This window comes from Mauremys mutica, chromosome 10, assembly GCF_020497125.1.
Source record: "Mauremys mutica isolate MM-2020 ecotype Southern chromosome 10, ASM2049712v1, whole genome shotgun sequence".
NCBI lineage: Eukaryota > Metazoa > Chordata > Testudines > Geoemydidae > Mauremys > Mauremys mutica.
Window position 1 is genome coordinate 63,451,210 of NC_059081.1, and position 15,476 is coordinate 63,466,685.

A 15,476-nucleotide genomic window follows, 5' to 3' on the forward strand; every position below is an offset into this window, starting at 1 on the left:
ACACACCCTATCCTGCCTACTCATAGAGCTGCCTCTCTGCTCCAGACCCATCTCTTTCTAGCCAGACTAAAAGGTCAGCCTGACTCTGGTCTAGCCATCAGCTCTAGTTCAACCTGGCTAAAACAGAGTTCTGAACACTCCCCCTCTCCACTCCCCGCACTGCCCCTGTCTCCTTTCTTGATCACTGGTGGTGGTGGTGTCACATCCTGCCTGTCACTCACGCCTCTAACTTGGGGGCCATCCTCACAACTGCATTAATCACACTACTCCCAATGTGAAATGGCATTATTTCCACTTCCGCCTCCCCAGTCCTCCTTTAAAAGAGTCTAACAATCGACAACAGCCAGGCATACTCCTGTGCTTGTGGAACTCCTGTTGAAGCGAGTGGGAACTCTGTGTATGAAGGAACAGGACTCGGTTATAAATATATTTATCTAGGGAAGGGATGAGGGAGTTAGTGTTAGGAAGTAAAAGGAAAAAAAACACAGAGCAAAAGGTGGGTCAAATGGAGGGGAGTGGCCTTAATATAGCAAAGTCCCATAGAGTTTTCCAACATCCACCTATAGTGGAGCCTCTATTTTCCTCATCAATTGTGAAATAGTTCCCAATAACGGCTTAGAGCTAATGCACAGAAAGACAGAATGGAGGTCTTTTGCTTATTCTACTGCAGCAGCCTCTAAGATTTTTGTTCCACGCAGACATTGCCCTTGTTAAAAAATAAAAGTTGCCAGACCACAAGATAAGAGACGGCCTATGTTAGACGTCTCCTCATTAGATGCTTCAATGCCTTTTTAGCAATTGCAGAGTGCTGCGCCTGACATATGTAGCCACAGGTTATGCTGGCTAGAGTTGTGACAAGTTTCAAACCTGAGATCAAATTTATTTCTGTGGGCCAGATGCAAATCTCAGTATTCCCAACCTCAAGTGCCCCAAAATCGTGGGCCAGGCCCTACAAAATCATGAGACCGGCTTAAAAATAATGAGATTTTTATTTGCCTTCTATTCTAAACCTTTAGGGGTCATATCTCCACACCTATGAGGGCTAGAAGTTTACTTTTAAAAATGGAAGCTGAAATTCTTACTTAAACACAGGATTCCAGTAGGTGGAGCTTTAAGGGAAAAAAAAAGGAAAAAAGACAAAAATAAACACACACCACACATACCACCACAAGACTTGATAAAAAACAAAAGAATTTCCCTACGCTCAAATCAGCTGTGCCGACATTCCCTAGCTGAAGCAGTGGTCCTCTCTCATTTATCAATGGTATCAATATAGACAAGGAAACTTACTGCTGGTTTTGCTCACTGGCAAAACAAATCACATTGATTGTTGGCACAATTTTGCTGGCTTTTGAGTGTAACTTGTATGTCATAGTAGAAGGGGGTCTAAAAGAAACCACTGCCACAACGAATAGTATGTCCAGCTTTCAAGAGCCAACTCTTACCTGCCTGATTAAGAGAGCTCCTGTGCTAAGTGACAACGAAGGGAGGAAGCAGATCTGGTCTTATCCCCAAGCAACACATGCAGTCCCAGTGGATATCCTTCTTTGCTCCTCTCATCATAAACTGATTGCTTTTCTTGCTGAGTAGATTCTCAGCTCTCCAGCTATTTCATTCCAAGGCCCACGTCATAAGAGGAAGCGCCTTTTACGGAACACCTTTCTTCCAGACATCCCAGTTCTCTACTCTTTTGTTCTCAAAATATTTTATTCACCAGCAAGGGCTCTATAGCCCAATGAGAATTTATAGACCACCATTCCAGAAGTAGTATCCTAAAGTGGGGGCTCCCAAACTTTCATAGTGGTGACCACATCTTCATAGAAGGATGGACAACTGGGGTGGACAGTTTCCATGGCCCACTCATGATTGCAACTCACCCCTGTGTCAACTGGAGAACTTGCTTACGTGGAAGAACAACATTAGGAACATATTTTGTACATCAGAGTGCTGGTAGAGAAGTCCCAAAATAGTCTTTGCCCAGTAAGGACAGATGGAAACAATAAACTGACCAATGACTGGAGCCGGAGACATCAGAGGAAAAAGATGCAAGTTATCTTGCTATCTGTAACAGTCACAAAGAAAGTGGAGTGGATATTTCCTTATCATGGATATGGATAAACTAGAAAGGGAAAGATGAAAGAGCAGGCTGATTTAATGCTAAGCAAAGAGGCTCCGGAGATAAGGGGGTTCCTTCAGAACATCAGAGGCAAAAGAAATATTAAAGGGAAAGTCATCCTGTTAACAAGCAAGGAGGTGAATGAAACCTGTGATGACTCAATCACTGCCAAGATGCCACTTTCTTTGTTAAACAATCAAGATCAATGGGGAAAATAAATAAGGGGCTTTGGAACATGACTGCTAGATTGTGGCCTGTCCTGCCTTCACTGCAGGGAACTAAAAGGACATGAAATACCCCAACGTCTCTGCACCAGCTACCCACACCCTGGGTGGCAGCACAGAATGGGAGAACAGCCACAGGATCTGGGTCCTAGAGACTCTGTAAAGGTCAAACAGTCTAGCGCTCAGAAAGTAAGATGACCTCGTGCAAACAGCTATTCATAGAGAGGAAGAGAGGAGAAAGGAGTATTTGGAAAGTCTGAGCTTTTATATCACACTGCAGGTCTGGAGTGCAAAGAAAATGAGCTAACATGCTAAATCACTGAAAACTGTTTCTGAACAGTTATGGAGATAGAGGATGGTGGAGGAAATCACATAGGTCTACAATATTAAGAATTAAAAAAATGACACTCAGAAAACCTGCTGGCAACTGCCGTTCAGCAAAAGTAATTTTTATGATAAACCATCAACAGTTAGAAACGTGGACTTCTATGAAATATATCAGGCCAAACCACAGGCGCTGACTTTTGTTTTTGCACATGGGTGCTTTTGAAGACGTGTGTGTGTTTGGGGGGGTAGGGAGGTGGGCGACTGCCAGTTTTGGGGGGAGGCTATTATTAGCATATTTATACATTTTTCATATTCTAGTTATTGAATATCTGTGTCCATCATTGGTATCTTAACCAATTTAACTATTATTAAAATAGTAATGAACTACATAGCTACATTATCATGAATTACAGTACATTAAAATCATTGCACTCACCTACAAGCTGTCGTCACTTGTTAGGGTGACCAGATCACCCAGGTCAAATATCGGGACGCGGGGGCAGAGGGGGAAAAAATGGCGGCAGAGAAAAAAATAAATAAATCCCCCACCCCCGATTCCTCCTCCCTCCACAAGTGCTGGAGGGAGGCCCGGGAGACTCAGGGGAGCGCGGGGCCAGGGTGAGTGTGAGTCCAGCCTGGCCCCGAGCAGGCAGGACTCAGGCGCGGTACCTGGAGGGAGAGTACAGGGTGGCCTGCGGGGCCAGGCAGCGGCTGTTCTCCCCACCTGGGCAGCGGGACGTGGGAGCAGCCGCTGCTGCAGCTCCCACATCCGCGGGGGGAGGAAGCGGCCGCTGGCCAAGCTTGGCAGCTGCGGCTCTTGTGCCCACGAACCCCCCGAGCCCGGGCCTGCTGCGGGGACCCAGCGCGCACGCTGCGCATACCCAGCCCCTGGCCACTCGCGTCTGGGCTGGCTGCCCAGCTGGTGCAATCCCGCGGGCGGCCCTGGAGTGGGGGCAGCAGGCCCCAGCCCCCCCATCCCGCTCAGGTCCCACAGGGGAACGAACGGGGCGGGATTGCACCAGCTGGGCAGCCAGCCCAGACGCGACTGGCCAGCGGCTGGGCGCAGCGTGTGTGCTACTGGGTCCCCGCAGCAGGCCCGGGCGGTTCGGGCCCGGGCGCCACATGCTTGGCCGCTTCCTCCCCCCGCGGCAGTGGGAGCTGCAGCAGCAGTTGCTCCCACGTCCCGCTGCCCAGGTGGGGAGAACAGCCACCGCCTGGCCCCGCAGGCCACCCCCTAATCTCCCTCCAGGTACCACGCCCGAGTCCTGCCTGCTCAGGGCCAGGCCGGACTCACACTCACCCCGGCCCCGTGTTCCCCTGCGTCTCCTGGGCATGGTTTGCTTGGCAAGAGGCGGGGATTTGGGGAGGGATCCAATTGGAGAAGGAGGGGGCGGAGTCGGGGTGGGGAAGGGCGCGAGCCCTTCCAGGCTCCGGAGCCTTTGCTTGTTTGTCCAGTGTCCCGACCTAACATCGGTCGGGACGCGGGACAAACAAGCAAATATCGGGACAGTCAGGGCCGGCTCCAGACCCCAGCGCGGCAAGCACGCGCGTGGGGCAGCCCTTTCCCAGGGGGGCGGCAGGCTGGGCCAGCGGACCTGCTGCAGTCATGCCTGCGGGAGGTCCACCGGAGCCCCAGGAGCAGCGGACCTGCCGCAAGCATGACTGTGGAGGGGACGCTCGGCCGGCGGCTCCAGTGGACCTCCCGCAGGCATGACTGCGGACGGTTCGCTGGTCCCGCGGCTCGGCTGACCTCCTGCAGGCATGCCTGCGGCAGCTCAAGCGGAGCCGCCGGACCAGCGAACCGCCCGCAGCTGCGGGAGGTCCAGCCGAGCCGCGCGACCAGCGGACCCTCTGCAGTCATGCCCGCGGGAGGTCCGCTGCTCCCGCGGCTCGGGGGTGCCTCCCGGGCATGACTGCTTGGGGCGGCCAAATTTGTAGAGCCGCCCCTGGGGACAGTCCCGATAAAATCGGGACGTCTGGTCACCCTATCACTTGTAAAGACATTGTCTTTCACTGTAGCTTTCTGGATGAAACTGTCAGCAACACAGTGGCTCATGGAGGTGCTGAGCACCCCCTATTTTTTTCAGTGGGTGCTTGACCCCCAAAGCACCACCCGAGTCAGTGCTTATGAGCCAAGCACACTTGATTGCTTTTGTCACAGAACTACAAAGGGTCAGTTTGAGAGTCCTCCATTCTGTGAAGAAGGCAGGCATAAAACCTACGCCACACTTACATTACACTTAAGTTCTCAAAAGAGGGTTCAAGTGTTTCTTATGTGGCACACATACGTTCTACCTAGCCGTGAACGTCATCTATTGGCAAGCAGTCACTCACAAAGCAGTTACATTGAGATCAGCAGGAGTAACTGCTCAACACTGCGAGTAAAGGACTCACAATCTGGCCCAAAGTTATTGGATGAAAGGAAAATAATTCAACAGAACTCACCTCAGTTTCTTGGCTGCTGCAGAGGTGGCCTCAACCCTGAGTAAAGTCGATAGGAAGCGTCTATGAGCTGCAATTGACCTCTTCGATGCAACTCAACACATCCCCCGCATAGCATAGCATCTTTTCAAAGAAAGGGAAACATTGTGGCTTGCCAGTAGTGGTGCGACTAGGGATTTTGTACCTATTTCAGTTATCAGAAGAGAGAGGACTTGCAAATCTCACACAGTAATTTCATAATGTGTGAAGAGTCTAGCTTCTGGGCCTTCTTTAGACAGGCCTTAGGAGCCCGTAGACGGCTGGACTCACCCAGGGCACGCTCCCTTGTGGCTGGGCGGGGCGCAGCTCTTTCCTGTCTGTCAGCAGTCGCTCAGGTCCTACAGTGGGTTGCCTCCAGATAGGTCACATTTTACTTCCACCCCCATTTCGGAGTACTCCAGTCTCACGTTCATATAAAACACCACTCAGCCCCTTCCTGGGGCTTACTAAGCCCCTTCCTGTTGCCTCCGCCCCTTCCTGGGGCTTACTAAGACCTCTGGGTCCTCACCCAGGATCTTCACAGCAGACCGTTCAGAGAAATCTCAGTTAAATACTTCTAGTCCCACTCAGCTCCCAGTACTTCACCAACCCCTGCCTCAGGTTCACCACAGCAAGAACCCCTTATTTCCTGCCATCTCAGTACGCCCTTGGTCTTAGTGCCACATTGAGCCTTCTTTCAGGCCCACTGAGGCGAGACTCACCGTTTCCTGTAGCCTGTGCCATTTAACTGCCCATGCCCAGGTTTTTCCCTATCTCTACCAACCTTCTCCGACGACCTCAGCTTCCTGGCTTCCTCCCCAGGTCCCACACCCACAGGGCTGGTGCAAGGATGTTTTCCCCCCAGGCGAAACTTCCACCTTGCGCCCTCCCCCGTCCCCGAGCCCTGTGGCAACTCCCTGCTCCCCCTCGCCCTGAGGCGCCCCCCCCCAATCCCCAAGCCCTACGGCAGCTCCCTGCTCCCCGCCTGCCCTGAGGCGCCCCCCCCACGGCAGCTCCTCACCCCCCCCCACCCTGAGGCACCTCCCCCTGCGGCAGCTCCCCCTCCCCAGGGAGCCGTGCGGCAGCTCCCCACCCCAGCTCACCTCTGCTCCACCCCCTCCCCAAGCCCTGCAGCAGCTCCCCCCCCTCCGCCCTGAGGCACCTCCCACCCCAGCCCAGGGAGCCGTGCGGCAGCTCCCCACCCCAGCTCACCCCTGCTCCACCCCCTCCCCAAGCCCTGCAGCAGCTCCCCCCCCTCCGCCCTGAGGCACCTCCCACCCCAGCCCAGGGAACCGTGCGGCAGCTCCCCACCCCAGCTCACCCCTGCTCCGCCTCCTCCCCGAGCACGCTGTCGCTGCTCCACTTCTCCTGCCTCCCAGGCTTGCGGCGCCAATCAGCTTAGGCACCTGCGTGCCGCCCCCCACACTTACTTGCTGCAGGCGGCCCTCCCCGTGCCCCCCCTACCCCAGCTCCCTCCGCCGGGACGGCCGAAGATCCGGCTGCTGCAGTCGCCAACGAAGAAAATGCCACCTCCCAAATCCTAGTGCCAGTCGCCTAATAGGTTGCACCGGCCCTGCACACCCACCTTCCTCAGAGCTTCCTGCTGGGACCGAGCCTAATGCCTGCAGAATTCTTTCTTGCTCTTAGTTTAGAGAGAGGCCTTCTGGGGCTTCCTCCCTGGAATTGCCCCTCCTCAGGGGCTGTGGCCACAGCCTATCCCTGCCTGCAGCTCCTCTCCATAGTCCCCCCAAACTCACTCCACATCTCCCTTAGGCTTTATCGTCACTGTCCCTTGGCTTCATTGCCTCGGGCTTCAGGACAGCCTGCTTCTAGCCCCAGGCTTCACAACCCCCAGCCTCAGGACCCTCCGGCTCCAGGCCACCCAGGCTTCCCTCAGCCTTTAGCTCAGGAGAGAAAACTCCCAGCTACCTCCCTCCCTGACCTTTCTTCTGCTCTGTCCTTCATGAAGTCCCAGCTCCCCCTCTGCTGGGTTTGATCACCAATTATGCCTGACACCCTTCCAGGTGCTACCCAGTGACCTAACTGGGCTCAGGTTTACACCTGCAAAGCAGTTTGTGTTTGCTATAACGGTCTGTGCTCTCTCACAGGCTTTTGAGAGCAACATACCACAGTAATGTGACATACTGAGAGAGGTAAAGGCAGCCTCTGCCTAGAGAAAGGATAGTCCTGTGATTAAGGTGCTAGGTTGCAACTCAAAGCACCTAGGTTCAATGCTCAGCACTACCACAGTGACATCCAGCAAGTCACTCCATGTTTTGGGAGTGGGTATTCCGCTGGCATACATGGTGGTGATGATTAGATGAGGTCCTTTGTTTGATTCGTCCATTTAAATAGTATGTATCTCAAAGCAGGACTCTCTCTTATCAGAGATAGGTACTGCCCCTAGTACGACAGAATCCCCATGTTAGCCAGGGCCGTGAGGCTCTACTGTAATGTTACTGATAATAATAGAACGAAACAAATGGAGACAAAAACATTAGTGGCATTTTTTTCCTTTTAGTTTTAGAGAAAAATAAATAGCAATCTTCTCCTGGATGCTGCAGACTAAGGCCCTGATCCGGCAAACACTGATGCACGTGCTTAACTTGATTATTGTAACGCATCCCATTGATTTCAGTGGGATTACTCGCAGTAGTAAAATTAAGCATGTACATCTTTGCAGGATAGGGCCCCAAGAGAGGAAGAAAATTAACAATTGCCCAAGGGGCTACTGCACTTCATGACAAAGTTAGTCGTGAGTTTCCTTCACCACAGGACAAGTGAATCATCCCCAGCCTGTGCTTATTGTTTGGATTGCCTGCAAGCCATACATGCCTGGTCTCTGAATTCCCTGTCTCTTTCATTTACCAGTGTATCCAGGCTATAAGATAACAAGCTGATCGCTCACTTCATTTTTTTTTGTTTTGGATGGAGGTGACTTGAACTAGCACTTCCATTTGAGTCATATCTCCTGAACTGACCTTTAAAGATTTCTTAAAAGCCAGCTAAAAGTATACAATCAATTCAAACAAACAGGTTATGAAAGATACGGCTGAGATACAATTGCTTCTTGGTTTTAAAATGTAAGGCCCCTTTATTATTAAAAGCTACTTTAAAACAAAAACAAAAAAACAAAAAAAAGAGTGTTGCATTTGTTATTTATATTTGTAAATATCCTGTCTTGTATTATTAAGGGTTTCTTAAAGAAAAAAACATTTACCAACACAGGATTAAAAACTAGAAAACCTTTAGACACTACAGTAAATACAGATAATAAAAATAAAATAACACAGGAAACCATCTTGAAAAAAAAGACGACTGATGGGGGACCTGATAGTCTTCACTGTCCTCTTTATAACAGCCCTTAACACATTTGATCAATTGTTCTCTCTGAAGTAGGACAAGAAGTCACAGGCTTGCACTGCAGCATGGGAGATTTAGGTTAGAGATTAGGAAAAAGTTTCTAACTATCCAGGTAGTTAAGCTCTGGAACAGGCTTACAAGGGAGGTAATGGAATCTCCATCACAGGAGGTTTTTTGAACAGGTTGGACAAACACCTGTCAGGGATGGTCTAGATTTACTTGGTCCTGCCTCAGCGCAGGGGGCTGGCGTTGCTTCCAGCCCTACATTTCTATGAAATTCCCGTTACTAGCTCACTCATGACTGTCACAAATGAGACATATCGACTAATGAATTATAGCCAAAGAATGACCTGATCAAGTGCTCTCTTCCCCCTGACCCTAGATCAGGGTCTTGCTAGCACTCACTGTCATAGTCACAAGTAAATCCCAGAACAGAGTTTCTTATCAGTTCTAAGTAGATTTTAGATATCCCTTGGTCTTAGTATATGTATCCTTCTATTTTCTTACTATTCTCAAGTACCGAGAACCACAGTACCTGAGTGCCGGGTGACAATATTGAACATTTACATGGTACATTACATTTTCCCAAAACTGTAAGAATCATTAACTAATCTTCAGTTCTCTTATATCGTTACATAAGCAGTATTCTCAATGGGGAAACTGAGGCAGAAAGGTTTTGTGATTTGCCTAAGGCCACAGAGACAAATCACTGCAGAGCAAGAATAGGAGCTCAAGTTTGAGAGCTCAGGGGTTCCTGGCTCTCAGATCTGTGGTCAGTCCAGTAGACCACACTGCAAAATTTCCCATTGTTAATCTTTTTGGTATTATTGAGATCTGCCCATTCCAAAGTAGAACCTGAAAAAGTACTGTACATGTTGACTGTCTTTTCAAGTAACACTGAAGGATTGCTGGTTAAATTCAGTGTTTACCCTATCTTATTTCTCATTCTCCTATTTCCTTAAGTCCTACTTTTGCTCCTGAATTTATATCAGTCCAAGGGCATGGAATTATTCTTTGCATTTGCCAATACAATACTGTATCAACACGAATACCTAGGAAGCACAGATTTCGGCTGAAAGCATAGAAACCGCCGCCTGTGAAATTAATCCCCTGCCCTTTCGCTTATAAATGAGCGCCCCCTAATGTGTTACTGAAGGTACCAGCGGTAAAGGAATTAATTCACAAACTTTTAGCTAGAACGAATCCAGGCTATTTCGCGGCTTCTACTTTTCACTCAAAAGGGGAAGATATGTCAAAGATTTCAAACCGGCCACTGCCCCACGGACAAGTCCAACCGCAGTACTGTCTGCCGAAGCTAGACTGAGAGACTGCGGGTGAAAGTGAATCGAGATGCTAAAAACTTTCTGGATATTTAAAGTACAAAGAGCTCTCTCCTCCCGATTGGCTAGTTTCTTCAATGTCTGGTTTGAACAGCAAGACAAGCAAACCAACGGAGATGTATTGCATAAATGTACAGCCACCCCAGACAGCAACTTATTCTGCTTAGCCGCATCCCCGATGTGTGCCCTGGCCAAGAGGCTAATGCAGCCTTGAGTGGAAGCGGAGAAAAAATATCAAGGTTTTTGGTGGAGATCTTCCGAGCTGCCTATGGGATCCCCGCGCCTCGTTAAGGTGAAAGGAAATGAGGGGGCTCGGAAATCTCAGCCGCAGTTGCTCAAGAAACCCCTCTCCGCGGGCAACCCAATATCCCCCCGCTTGTGCTTTCCGTCCAGCGCTCAGCGCCGGCGCTTTCAGGCAGCCCGGTGACCGGGCCAGGCGGCCAGCGGGGCGGAGTCCTTACCTGTGCCATGGCCAGGAGCCAGCCGCTCAGGGCCAGCCAGCCCAAGGCGGGGCGCACGCCCTGCGCAGCCATGCCCGGCTCGGCTCCGGCCAGGGCGCGGGACCCCAGCAGGGCGCAGCGAGGCCGCGGAGCCGGGGCGGGGGGCTGCGTCCTCCCGGGCAGCTGCTGCCACTTCGCTGCAAAGTCCGCGCGGAACTTTAGAGCTCGTCTCCGGCGCGGGCTCGGCGGGGTCCCGGACCAGGCTCCCCGCTCTCCTTCTGGGAGCCGGGCTGCGCCCCGCTTCGCCGCGCCCCTGCCGGCCAGCGGCACATGGCTCCGCTTCAGCCCCGCGCTCCGGCGCGTCTGCCCATGCGCCCCGGGGAGGGGGAGCCCGGAGCAGATCCTGCCCTGAGGGAGTTCGCTTGAGGCTTGGTTTGCGCGGGGGAGGGAGCCGGGGAGCTCGCTCCGCCTCGTTCACGGGCCTGCCAGGTGGCAATCCCTGCAGACACGCTGTGCTCCTGCTCCAGGACAACGGCGGAGTGGAGCCTCCAGCCACCCCCTGAGCAGGGTGTGGAAGGGGCCGATCCACCAGCAGCACCTCTTGGGAGAGTAAATGCCCCCACCCCTTCCCCCACTGGGTGCTCAGCACCGTGCCTGAGACTCGGCCACCTTCCGTTTGGATCCCCCAACCATTTTGGTTTTTTTTCTAAATTCCTTTTTCATGTAGCCGAGCCAACCATTGACCGCAAGGTCCCTGGCTGAAAATTCCAGCCTTTCCCCTGACTACCCTGAATGAGCAGATTGTCCACAGGACAAGACAGACCCTGAAAGTGCCCCCGCTCTGCCTTACTTCGCCAGCTTCCTGAGAACAACTAACAATGCACCTTATTTCAAGCACAAACCTGCAAGGCGCTCAGCATGGTCCACTCACATTAAACAAGGATCTAGTATAAATGTAAAAAACCTCCAAAGTAATCTCACTATTTAAAAAGGCCTTTCCCCCGCCCAACACACACATTTCCCAGTTATATTCTGAATTGCTGTTTCCAAAATCTGTTTTTTCAGAATTAGCCGGGATGCATCACCTGTGCCCTCTCACCACCAGTGAAATGTGGGGAACTGAGGCAGCTGCTCCTCACAGACAGAATCAGCTGCCACAAACTAGGAGCAGAGAACAATAGATACAAAGCACAATGTAAACCCAAAGAGTCAGTGCAGCCAGCATGAGAGAGGAGAGATTGAGGCAGAAAGATGTTTTCCATTCCAATGTCTGAAATACAAAGGATTAATCAAATTCTCGGGAATCACAAAAGACATCAGAATATGACAAGGAAAATTTGCCTGATCCTGCCACAGCGTGTCACAATACATTGCAACTTGTCCACCTGATTAGGAATGGAGAGTAGTGACAGATACAGAGATAGCCACCCCAAACACAGGGTATGGCATCATCTGCTGTGGACTGTACCTGCCCCGGAGAGATATCTGAGGGGTCTGTCTTTTTCTTACACTTTGGCAACTCTTGTATAGTTTCTCAAGCCAATAAAGTCTTACCGAAAGTCTCATTTTTATTATTAAAAATAAGTGGCCAGATCCCAATCTGAAATAAATGGGCGTAGCCCCTGGAATTTCAAATGGAGCTGTGAAGATTTACACCAGCGGAGGATCTAAAACGTACAACACCGAACATCAGTTGAAATGTGCGCTTGTTACCGTTATGTGGACTTCTGAGCCTAGGACTGCTTACAATGTAATGGCCCTGCAAGGTCTGTAAGCCTTACCAGCCTCTGTATGTGGCCACAGCCACCACTAGAGGAGGACAGAGTAAACACTCTGCAGGTTACACAAACTCTAACACATCTCAGTTACTTTGTGAACATAGAATCACTGGGCGGGGGGTTCCCGGACCAATTCCTACATTAAGACAAGAGCAAGTGAAAGATAATGTAGGAGAAGAGGGATGATGAGGGAGAAGACAGTGGGGTTATGTGATCACTTTGGAAGCTAAAGTATGTATCTTGAGACCTGGCCAAACTAGACCATCCCTTTTGGGGGTAATCGCCCCTCTATTTGAATAACACAAACATTCAAAGGTCAAACGTCCCCTCCTTGAGAAAGGTGGTAGAGATGAAACAGAAGGAACAACTAATTGGCTGATTGGGCAACTGACTGGAACCTGTTGGGAGCTGGACTGGGTGGGTTTGGAGACTACTCCAGTTCGTAAATGATGCTAGGTGATAGGAGTATATGTTAAGACTTATAGGACCGGTGCTCTTTTAAAAATCATATGCAGAAAGAAGAAGGGTGACAAGAGAGTGGTTTCTTGTATGATGCACTGAAGCATTTGGTGTATATATATATTTCCACTATAATTCAGAAGCTACCACTCTCCGTCTTTTTCAAGGGATGGAACAGCCCACCCACACATAGTGAGATCCCTGGGATCTGGGCAATGGGGTAGGCAACACTAGGGAATCTTTCCTGATCAGAGCCAGGATCTCCTTAATCATGTGAAAAACACAAACAAGAGGCCCTGCTCAGCTGGTGTATATCAACATACTTCCATTGAGGTCAATGGTATGATATCAGTTTATACCTTTTGAGGTTCTGGCCCCTTTCCATGTATCTGGTCAAATATTGATCTTCATTTATACTAACAGGTTCGCCCTGAATTGTACATCAGGTATAATCCCCACACCATCTATATATGTGTTGAAATCAACACATTTTAAAAGTTTATTTTGGAAAAAACTCATTATTCAGAAAGAAAAATCAGTTTTCACTGGTACATTAAGTCAAAACAATTTTAGGGTTTATAAACTTGAAGTGTCATCTCACACCCAGTATGTCAGCATGTCATACACCGCAAAGTCAATCCCTTTTATAGTTGTATGTAGTTAGTTAATAGCCACTATACAGTGGGTAGTCACTGCACAAAAAAGAGCCCTGTGCATAAAACTACCCAAATCCCTGACCGGTACTTAATGCTTATTCACCAGGCTTCTAGTGTTGGAATTTCATATTCAGTTGAAATCAGGCGGGCTATTCACTTTCAGCTATAGAACAAAACCAACAATTAGCCCTTCAACAGTATTATAAAACATTTCACAGCATTGAATGCTTCCTGCCTGGTTACCATGAAGGTGCAAAATAATTTTTCAAACATGTTTTTAATCTCCAAACATCGGAGTATTCACCAGCTGCTCAGAAAAAAGGTATTTATAATGATCAGCATAATTGCCTGCAGAGGAGATTCAGACATTGAGACACCAGCAAAGATCTGCTTGAAAAGCTTTCCCTATCTTTGCCAAGAAAACAAAAAAGAAGCTCGGAAGTTGTGCTGCAGTGGACCGTGTCCGAATTAGACTCTTCCTGTGCAATGCAAAATGCCCTGTCTAGCTGAATGTGTTGCTGCATCCCAATGGACACTGTGGCAGCAAAGTGCGCCCGGTCAATAGCTCTTTGTTGTGCTGCTTCGGCATGTACACATTAGGAGGAGGGATGTTTTGCAAGGTAGTATGGTCCGGGGACATGTACATCGAGCACATCACTGGCCACCAACAGTACCAGGAGGCGTGAGCCAGAGTGACATCGTGCCCCCAGTACGAGAAAGGGACCAAGAGAACTTCTCCATTGGATCATATGAACTGGAACCATAAACTCTCTGAACATTAAATCTCACCAAATGAGGATCAGTCCATCCTCAACATCATATCCCCTCATTATACTCCACACCTGAACGTAGCCACTCTATCAACTTCATACCCTCATATCTCAATGCCTGTACTTTGACCCATCAACCTTTTACCCCCAATCGGGGATATTGCAGATTATGTATTCCTTATGCCACCCGATCTTAAACCAAACTTTGCACCCTCGATAATCTGTACGTTATTCCCTGATAACCAGAAACTTCTATGCTCAAACTCTGTTCATGTTTTTTTTTATCATCTTAATAAAAATTTTACAGTAGTTGCTGAGACCAGTTCAGATTTCTTCACTAGCCCACCTTCCCTTGTGACCGTGCATGTTGTCGGCAGCCATTTACAGGCTAAGTAATGCAAAATGGGTGACAACTATGAGTCATCAGAATTAAACTTGTCCGAATCAACCCCCTAAAGAACCCCGGGATGCACAGCAAGCTATGGAGCACCTTCCCTTGAGCTGAAGACATTGGGACCTGAGCATGATCAGCCCCTCACAGGATTGGGCCTCAAACATCAGGAGACGACGACTGCTTGGAAGATGATTGAAATCCAAGAAACTGTCTGGAAAATAATGTAAATCAAAGAACGAGAGACGAGGCGGAACTAAAAAGAAAACAGTGAAGTTCATTAAAAAACCGCTGGAGCCGCTTTTCCAGGAACAGTCAGTTGTTTAGGCTGGCAAATCTGCCAATTTTGACAATGCCTCCTGATTTCCTCTGCTGTTGCTCAATTCAAATGTTGCGCTTTCTCGGACTATGTGACTTGTACCACATAAGACACAGAACCACACGTATGAGGCAAAAGCACAAGTTGGCAGTAATATACGCTAATAAACTGGCTAGTGCATATATGTACTACTTCCCTCTGCTGGAAGGGATCAGTCAATACGTGGGCTATATGTCTCGGCTTAAAGACCAGAGCAGTGGTCAGCAACCTTTCAGACGTGGTGTGCCGAGTCTTCATTTAGTCACTCTAATTTAAGGTTTCGCGTGCCAGTGATACATTTTAATGTTTTTAGAAGGTCTCTTTCTCTAAGTCTATAATATATAAAACTAACCTATTGTTGTATGTAGAGTAAACAAGGTTTTTAAAATGTTTAAGAAGCTTCATTTAAAATTAAATTAAAATGCAGAGCCCCCCAGACCGGTGGCCAGGATTCGGGCAGTGTGAGTGCCACTGAAAATCAGCTCGTGTGCCGCCTTTGGCGCGCATGCCATAGGTTGCCTACCCCTGGACTAAAGTGGCTCAAATTGTTTTGTGGCAAGAGGATCTGAATTTTCCCTACTGTTGCCATGAAATTCCCAGTGCCATTGCATGCAGCTGAGTGACAGCCATGACAGTCCTAGGTGGTCATGGATTTGTTACAATAAAGTCAAGCACCCGATCAATGTGTGGACATGGAACCTTCTTGTACAGCACAGCTGTTCTTTTGGTACAGATTCTAATCACATACACTAGTGTATAATCCATTCATTTCAATAGATTTACATCACCATAAA

General features: G+C 49.3%; 1 protein-coding gene across 3 annotated transcripts in view; it reads right to left on the minus strand.

The window, feature by feature from the left end:
• The window catches only part of PTH2R (parathyroid hormone 2 receptor), a 104,593-nt gene extending 93,391 nt beyond the window's left edge, over positions 1 to 11,202 (minus strand). For 2 of the 3 annotated variants that reach the window (XM_045031742.1, XM_045031741.1), the window contains exon 1: positions 10,292 to 10,665. In XM_045031742.1, coding sequence (XP_044887677.1) covers positions 10,292 to 10,363 — 72 coding nt within the window. In that variant the 5' untranslated portion in view covers positions 10,364 to 10,665. Of the gene's footprint in view, positions 1 to 10,291; positions 10,666 to 11,172 lie in introns of those variants that run through there. The other variant, XM_045031743.1, reaches the window with a different exon arrangement.
• Between the last annotated feature and the right edge of the window lie 4,274 nt (positions 11,203 to 15,476).